The following is a 9,474-nucleotide window of genomic DNA, read 5'->3' on the forward strand; positions in this document are numbered from 1 at the left end:
CATTGCAGCAGATTTATCTAAATATAAGATTATTCAAAATGGGAATGCGAATAAATAAATAAATAAATAAAATATAGAGGATATTATTGGATTTAGAGGAATATTGATTTAGGTTCGTGTTGTGTGAATTCAAAGCAATACGGTGTATCATTGTATTGTTTACATGATTTATTGTTTATGTACTAAATAGGACAATTATCCATGTATCGATTCAATTGTTAACACTATACTATTCTATACACATAGAAACCATACGGAAATTTATGGTTAAAAGCCCAATTAAACAAAGATACATTATTAATATCGTTCGAAATTAGTTTGTCCATAGTATGCATGCCCAATTGTGTATATCCTAATGATTTTTTTGTTTACTCTGGATATTAGAAAATCTCGTTCAAACGCGCTGAGAATTTATGTCTGACGGATTCCCGTTGAGTGATATTCAGATTATGCGCGTCTCAAAGTTGTCCTTCAATAATTGTTTTTTTTTCTTTATACTTAACCAGAAATAAGCTTAGAAACAGCATTATCTTCGAAAATATCGCCGATTACTAAAATGAAACAGAAGTTCAAATATTACGAATTGGATGTATACAACATTTGAATTCGTATGCGTAATAATATTTGTCAACCGATGCGACCTAACTGCATTTACCTACAACTTAGATAACGCGCTTGTAATACAACTTATAAGCTGGAAATTTGTGCTTGTTTGACTGGAGAACTTTTTTTTCAAATTTAATTGATAAAAGCTGTGCACGTTTGCGAAATCTAATATCCCATTAGCGTCAATAAGCTCGTCAATGAATCTCATTTGCTGTGCTGCGATAACAAGATATTTCAATATCGCTGCAGTCATGTGCATTTTACATCTCCTTTGAGGAAATTATTTGAATTTCAACCTTTAGTAAAGCCTATCTGTCTTACAATTAGTTAGACACAAACAATGCAAAATACACAAAGACTAAGAGGCCAAGGTGAACATAAAGCCACTTAACATGCTTTTCTTTCTCAACTAGGCTTTAACATATGGGAAACAATGTTGAGAGGCTTTAAACCTGTATGGGCTGTAATAAAGTATGCACTTTCAGGATGAAAATTGCTTTTAAATTAATGATATGTTTCACTATATGGTTAAGTCTTATTTCTAATAATCGTTTTCATGAAATCATTAATTAAATAAGTTTAATTTGTATATTCGGTTAAACTCAATCCGAGTGTTGTTCTTATTCACAACATAAATTCGTAAAAAATATTGTTGACAAAACTACTTGACTTAATTATTAGAAATGTCGATTTAAGCCGATTACAACATTAACGTTAAGTAAAGAAAAAACAACACAATATACTCCGATACTACAGGTAGCAGGCGCGCTTGCACTGGCGAGTCGCAAAGACTTTGCATGACGCCCCAACTAATTGTAACACGAGAACGCACTTGTTCATTGCACAAACATTGAATCTACCGGAAATATTTTAATAATAACGAACGTCATGTTAAAGCTCTGTTCACATAAGAAAAAACATTCATCAGTTAAAGTTATAAAAATGCAAACCTCGTGAACTGTTGGGTTGGATTATTAATTATGAATTATTATTAAACATCCGTATCATATTCAAACTGTTGTTAACCATATTGGTTGCATTCATAGTTTCATTTTACACAAATATAACTTCTTGTGTGCTCTTTCCTTCATTTCATCCTCATATGCAACCACTAAGGGTGCCTACATTGGATGTCGTTGTTTTTGTTCATATTTCGCACGTCCTCTCACATGCTTAAATATATAAAAGATACTAATTTAAATTTAATTTATTTGTTTGACTGTAAAAAATAAAAATAAACATGTGTTTTAATTTACCGTGAAGTAATGCATTTTTTAATAATCATTTAAATGTTTGGCATCAATAACATAAGAACATGTTAAAGATAAAACAAACATAAGTCGCTTTTATTTTCACCACGTATATAGCTCGGGAAAACTCAATCAGGCAACAAAAACAAACCCATGGTAGATCGATGGACTGCTTCGCATTGATAATTAGTTTATACACATTTATAAACGATAAACGCGCCTGCGAGTGTGGCAGCTGGCAGGAGCCTTGATTTGCGTAACATGATAAAGATTTGGTAGTAAAGTAATGAGGCCTACAAATAATATAGTCCACATTAACAATTCTAATTCCAAATACTGGATGTGCTGACAACGTTTTGAAAGGTGACACATGAGATCAATTTACGACGGGACACACGAATATAATATTTTTAATTTTCAATCGTATGCATTATATTATGTAGACTTTTAGAAGAGTATTTGAATTGTATCTATATTGTTTTGTGTTGTTGCTTTATTAAAAATGCCCATGAAAGACATTAAAACAATGTTTTTCCGACCACTGAATTTCAATGACTTTGGTTTCAATTTATTTGCCATTTATAATTAATATACTGAGTACTACTATGTTAAATCGTCAATATTTCGTTTGTGCTGAAGCAACATTCGTCCTTGCATGTTTGGTTCCTGAATTGTTTATATCCGTTTAATAATAAACTTATTTTGCGTTAAATATGTCTTAACATAAACAACTGAAATTCGCATTTTTTAAATACGTGTTTACTGAAGGCGTCAGTTTTGATGCATTATGGACGTCAAAATAAATTGTATATTACTTAGGAAGGAGGGACATCTCATAATGTCGTATTATATTAAGATTATAGCATTACATTGACGTATACTTTCGATGTAATGATACGCATATGCAACTGCATTTACAATAAACCGCGCATGATTAATACCAAAATAGCAAACTATAACACATTCTGTGAATGTATTGGTCAATATAAGAGGTAGTACATTTCTTCCGTGTTTTTTGTTATTTGAAACGATAATTCAAAGTGCAAAAAATTAATAAGTTTGCACATGTACGTGTAAATCCTTCAACTTGAAGCAGTACATGAACCAGATTCATGGAATATTTAAAAGATTATTCAAATTAAACGCATCCAGGTTTCCTATCAAAGCGTCCACAATGTCTAGTCATGCGCAATAGGTTATGCACACCATTCTCATATAACGAACATTACTTTCAAGTCATGATATTCTCAAGACAATGAACGACGCACAAATAGCGTACATTTACATATTTACATGTTTCTAAAAGAACATGACGTAACACAACACAAGGTAATGTCAGTCCTCAAAACATTTGAAATACATTAACTTTACTTTAAAACATGTGGTGAGCCAAAGGAATGCTAACCCAAAGATAAAGATAACATACAATGTTTAATTCACAACACAAACGGAGGCAAATAAATGAAATGTGCAAATAATGGAAAACGGTTATATGCTATCTACTTTAGAGATTTTTTCAAGATGACAATAATTCTAACAATATAAATATATTGACATAAAAACAATTATTGAACAGTTATATTTTTGCATGATCATACAACTTGTCACAGCCACGTATTATGTAATATTACAGCTAATGTCATTCCTTTCATCCATATGATGTTCTTTTGTTTACAAGTATAACTCTCTATTCTTTAATGGTTGATGTCAATTTTGTAATGTCCATACTGCATCCCGTGGGCTAAACCATTTGTCTGTTTAATGATAGCTGAACACTTTTCAGGAGAACCTCTAAAAAGGCTAACCCATCATCAATGTATGCTGTTAGTGATTAAATATAGCTTGATTGTATGTGATGTTACGCTCCTATACTTTGTTTAAACAGAAAATAAATATTTGCCTCGCCGAGCATAATGGAACAGAAGAGATCACAATCGATCTTTTATTATGTTTCGTGATGATTTAACAATTTCACATTCGAACACACTCACAAAAACTGTCCGATTAGAAAAAATTGATTGTGAAAGGCGTTCGTGTTCATTGTCTATAGTTCGTTCTTGGATTCTGATTGACTGCTTTTTTTAAAGAAAATTGTTTTTATTGAATACTCGTAGATTTGCATATGTACGCGAAAAGTAGCAAGCATACGTGAAATTATATCATCACTTATGTTAGCAATTCGATTTAAATCCTACAAAAACCTACTAGTTTTGTGTATGTAACGTTTAACGCCATTTGTAGGGCACTTTACATGCAATTAATGAAAAAATACTGCGTTTTATAACGTACTAGCGTCAAAATAATTACGCGCATTATAACACATTTTGTAGATCTATCAGTTTGTCACAAACAATAAATAACGTAAATGTTAAAAATTTAATACGTCAATCCAAGTAAGCGCTTATCGTATGGTGGTGACACTATTATATGTTTATTTCAACCCATTAAACTCACTTAATTGCAAACAAAATTACAATTCTACTGCATTTGAAATTATGATTTGCAGCTTCATACTTCTGATTCCAATTTATTTTATGTAAGGTTTCAACGGTAGTTTATTGCATGCCCTCACAAGGTAAGAACAATACTCATTTGCTGACATTCGATAGCTTCGCAATACCTTCAAGATTAAAGCCAAATGGTGTTCATAAAACCGTGAGTTCCTTAATCAAGTTGAGATGAAAAACATCGTTGCAAATTCACCTCAGTGAACGTGGGAACATGGACTGTCTGGGTGTACATTTTACATACATCGTTGCATTTAATTAAGAAGAACGTAGAAAACAATCGAACTATTGAAAAGTATGTACTACTACTACTACTACTACTACTACTACTACTACTACTACTACTACTACTACTACTACTACTTCTACTACTACTACTTCTACTACTACTACTACTACGACTATACTACTACTACTACTACTACTTCTACTACTACTACTACTTACTACTACTACTACTACTACTACTACTACTACTACGACTACTACTACTTACTACGACTACTACTACTACTACTACTTACTACTACTACTACTACTACACTACTACTACTACTACTACTACTACTACTACTACTACTACTACTAACTACTACTACGACTACTACTTCTACTACTACTACTACTACTACTACTACTACTACTACTGCTACAAACACTTACACTACTACTACTACTATTACTACTACTACTACTACTACTACTACTACTACTACTACTACTACTACTACTACTACTACTACTACTTCTACTACTACTACTACTACTACTACAACTACTACTAACTACTACTACTACTACTACTACTACTACTACTACTACTACTACTACTACTACTACTACTTCTACTACTACTACTACTACTACTACTTGTACTACTACTACTAGTATTACTACTTCTACGACTTCGACTACTACTACAACTTCTTCTTCTACTGCCTGTAAATAATGAAGATGCTTTCCAGAACGGCAGCTGCCTTATTTATTATAGTATTTGTTTATAAATGAAATTAATGCCTACATAATGATTTCGTTGTCATGCTCAAGGCTGTGTTTTTCGCGTTATATACGAACACGTTAAGGGTGGAATATACTGTTTAAATGAATCCGTTTGGACAATTAACAATACGCTACAAATTCCATAATATTTCATTTAATAAAAACGACCATAATAGAAATAGGTGTGATTATTTCAATCACGATAACATAATACCCGTCATTTGTTAAAAAAGATGTTCTTGGCTTTGAAAACTTTATTGAATAAGTTCCTGGAACATAGAAACAAAACCTAGCTGGTAAACAATAAGAATTTAACACGTAAATAGTACAAACTACGGGTATGATTACACGGACATGGCGTGTCGCCCCCATACAGACAACTCACAAAATTAGCCACACAAAAATCATGGGTGTTTCGAACAAAACGAAACCGATCCCAGTACCTATAGTTGTGATGACTGTGACGGAGTAGAGGAGTGAACCGGCGAAGGACCAGAGTGGCTCAACATGTCCGTCCGACCCATCCCAGCCGTCCTTCTTGGCCAATAACACCTCGTTCTGAAAGTCTACTAGTATCTTGCTCGCGGCTGAAACCCAAGAAAAGGGAATAATATGAGTCGCGTTCTGAGAAAACTGGGCATAATGAATGTGCGTAAAGTGCCGTCCCAGATTAGCCTGTGCAATCCACACAGGCTTATTAGGGACGACACTTTCCGCTTTTATGACATTTTTCGTTTTAATGAAGTCTCTTCTTAGCAAAAATCCAATTTTGGCGGAACGTGTGGCCTCTGATTAGCCTGTGCGAACTGCACAGTCTAATCTGGGACGACACTTTACGCACAGGCATTATACCCATTTTTCTCAGAATATGACTCATTTTTACAAACGCATTTCAAAAGACTTCTCGGCTGTATAATAAATGTCACTATTTTACAAATGTAATACAATTAATTAAAGGGTGTATACACATTATATAACGACAAGCGTTATTGTTCTAATTTTCTTTTATTTTTTATCGTTTAGGTATCGTCCTTTTTAAGTCAGAAGTAGGGTCTAATAAGCTTTATTAAACAGTCCAAAGTGATTTATCTTCCTTGCAAATAACCAATTGAAAATTTAAATGAAAAATGCGTATAATGAACGAAATAAAAGGTTCTAATGCGCATTTGGTTTATTTTCGCACTTACATTAAATCAAATATTTGTATTTAGTTAACATAACATACGCAAAATATTGCTTTTGTATTGTGAAAATACATTCTTTTTCAAGACTCATAATGAACATTTTTGCCCATAAAATGAACAATAATACTACATCGATACGGGCAATGAATACATGAAGAAATCCTTCTGTCTCTCCTCGTTTAAATCCGACAGCTACAACATATTCAGTTAAAATGGATAATTCGAGAATCCATCTTAGATTTGCTTACATGTCTTTATAACTTCTAATAGTGAACTAAACATTATATAGATGTTTTTCAATATCAGTATTTTATTTTGAGGGTTGTTGTGTTCTTTCTCAATTTTCGCATTTAAATGCGCGATGAAATTGTAATAGTATTTTTTTCTTCCAAATATTTACCATTTTATTATGATTTCTTTGACATTATAGGAAGGTTTTCAGTGTTAGTGATGTACCCAAAAACTGACCTCTTAAGTGAAGAATTATGGAAAAACATAACTTCGGAAAAAACACTTAAGCAGGAAAACGCGTGACATCGTCGCTTCCATAGAAGTAATGAATCATTTTAAAATTAACTATTGAACAAATAATCTACTTCAGATAAGAGAGAGAAAATTGCTGTGTCTGTAATTCCCATCGTTTGCGAGTAATGTTGCACATGAATAAAAATTATATAATAACGCAAAATCGTTTTCGACCAAAATTACGGTATCTATTACATTGAATACCATCACCTTTACGAGTTGTATTTGAGATAATAATGTATTTTATTGGCATACGACACACGTGAAAATTTATATATTGTTTCAAAGAAAGTACATAAGTGTACGACCGACCTTTAAGTGGAAAATTATTTCAAACTTACATAAGGTGTAGTTGTCCTCATCAAAGATGTCGAGCGAGGTTGTGAGGTTCCATAGCGCCTGCGCATACCATGCCCTTCTGTTGGCAATAAAGTATCGCTTCTGAATCTCGTTAGGGGCTTCGAGATTCTGGAAAATAAATCCTCCCAGAACCGACCATGCAACCACGGCAGCACACAGTCCTATATTTGAAAACAAGATAGTCATAAACTTTTTGCAGAACTTTGCACAACGTTTCTGACATGTTTGATTGGTATCTGTTTGGTTAATTTGCAATGTGGCTGAGCGTTGGATGGGTTCTGCAACTGGTGGACTTTTCTTTATGACATCGTTATCCGCTGTGTCCAATATAAACGTGAAGTTTGCACCATTGCGGTCTTCCGATTGGTTCTCATCGTTGATCGTAAGTTCGTCTGCGCTGGTTCGTCTGCAGCACAAACAACAACGCGTGCTTCGTTGTTTTTTATCGTTCATTCGTCCAAGATTTGTCACTGTTTGCTCAATAGTAGGGGTTTGCATATACGACAATATGTTACCTTCATTGTTTGTCGGAACTGGGGCTATATCTGCTATTTCATCATCGGGTGTAAGGTCATACGGAGGTAACGTTTCGTCCAACGAAATTCCGCTTGTTATTGCTATGTTCGTTTGCGTGTATTCTTTAGGCTCAGTTGCATCATCAGTTGAAACAGCTGCTGCACGCTCCGCTGGCATGTCTGTTCCGATATCCGACATAATATTATATTGGTCACAATATAGTCATTATCTATTTGAAATCAGTCTGCTCGCGTGGTTCGCTTTGTAATTTAAATCACATATTTTGTTTATGCGACTCAAACAGAAACAATCGTCCGATAACTTGGGAATGTAATGTTTAATTCCTTCTATTTGCCGTCAGCAATGAGCAATTTTCCTTCTCAAAATTGCACACATTTAAATTAAAAGCTCGCCGCATTGAATCAAGACAGCATCAGAATATTAACCCGTAATAAGGAACACCCTTTCACTTTGATTATATTCTGATCTATGGAGTTCCGTAAAGCGATATTAACCACTCGCCAACAATATCCGATATTCCGTGGCTGCTGAAACATTCGCCAGTGACGGGAACGATTGGTCGTCAGTTTACTCCGCTTTGATGGTTCTACAATTTATTAATTTTGAAGTTGCCGTCGTTTACATTATGAACATATGTTCGAAGGTTTGTTTAAATATCTCTTCTGGGGTTATTTTATTTTATTGTATCTTCACGTAAATACATTTTTATATGCGTCAATTGAACTTTGTGGGTAAGCATCAATTTCGTTTCTTCGCTGTCCTCAGAATATAATAAATCCATGAATAATACTATTTTGTATTGCTGTTCGTCTGAAAATAATATTAAAGTCTATCGGTTATTTTTATAAATAATTCATTTGTTGGACATATACTTATCTATTCAGCAGAGCTATGGGGATTCACGCAATAAAAAAGAACTATAGAGAATACACCTGAAATGTTGCAATCGTATTTTAAAACTTAAAACTACTACATCTAGTGCAGGCATGTATGGGGAGTTAGGTCGATACCCTCTGTTCATTACAAGGTATATACAAATTATATACTGGAGTAAAAATATTAACATGCAGATAATATTGTTATTAAAAAGGTTTATCGCGGGCTTAGCGCAAAACGGTCGTAACTGACTTTTTGTAAACTTTTCAGTAGGATAAAAAATAATATTATTTTATTCATTTTTATCAGTAATACAAAATAACTTTGCATAAATGTAGGTATTGTACATTCATTTAAAGTTCACACAATATACCTCTATTGGCATTATTGTAGTCAGAGATATTTGTTAAATATCAAGATACGGCTGTTTTGCGCTTAACATCTTGTAATGTTTGATTATATTTTTTATGCAAACAGGTCGTATCTGAAAATCAGATCAGTTTTTTTTGTTTTTTGTTCATATGTCTTAATATGAAGACTTTTATTCAGAATACTTGAAATATGTGTTTATTGAAATATTTTTTAATGATGGAATAAAATACAAAAATTTACATTTATTTGAATTCAGGT

The 9,474-nt window shown here is 33.2% G+C and overlaps 1 protein-coding gene across 1 annotated transcript in view; it reads right to left on the reverse strand.

Moving 5' to 3' along the window:
* Window positions 1-8,773, reverse strand: part of LOC127866260 (uncharacterized) — an 11,647-nt gene extending 2,874 nt beyond the window's left edge. The window contains exons 1-2 of the mRNA XM_052406698.1: window positions 7,413-8,773; window positions 5,806-5,949 (exon numbers count right to left, since the gene is read on the reverse strand). Coding sequence (XP_052262658.1) covers window positions 5,806-5,949; window positions 7,413-8,145 — 877 coding nt within the window. The 5' untranslated portion in view covers window positions 8,146-8,773. The remainder of the gene's footprint in view (window positions 1-5,805; window positions 5,950-7,412) is intronic.
* Window positions 8,774-9,474: the final 701 nt, after the last annotated feature.

This window comes from Dreissena polymorpha, chromosome 1 (assembly GCF_020536995.1).
Source record: "Dreissena polymorpha isolate Duluth1 chromosome 1, UMN_Dpol_1.0, whole genome shotgun sequence".
In the NCBI taxonomy this organism is placed as follows: Eukaryota; Metazoa; Mollusca; class Bivalvia; order Myida; family Dreissenidae; genus Dreissena; species Dreissena polymorpha.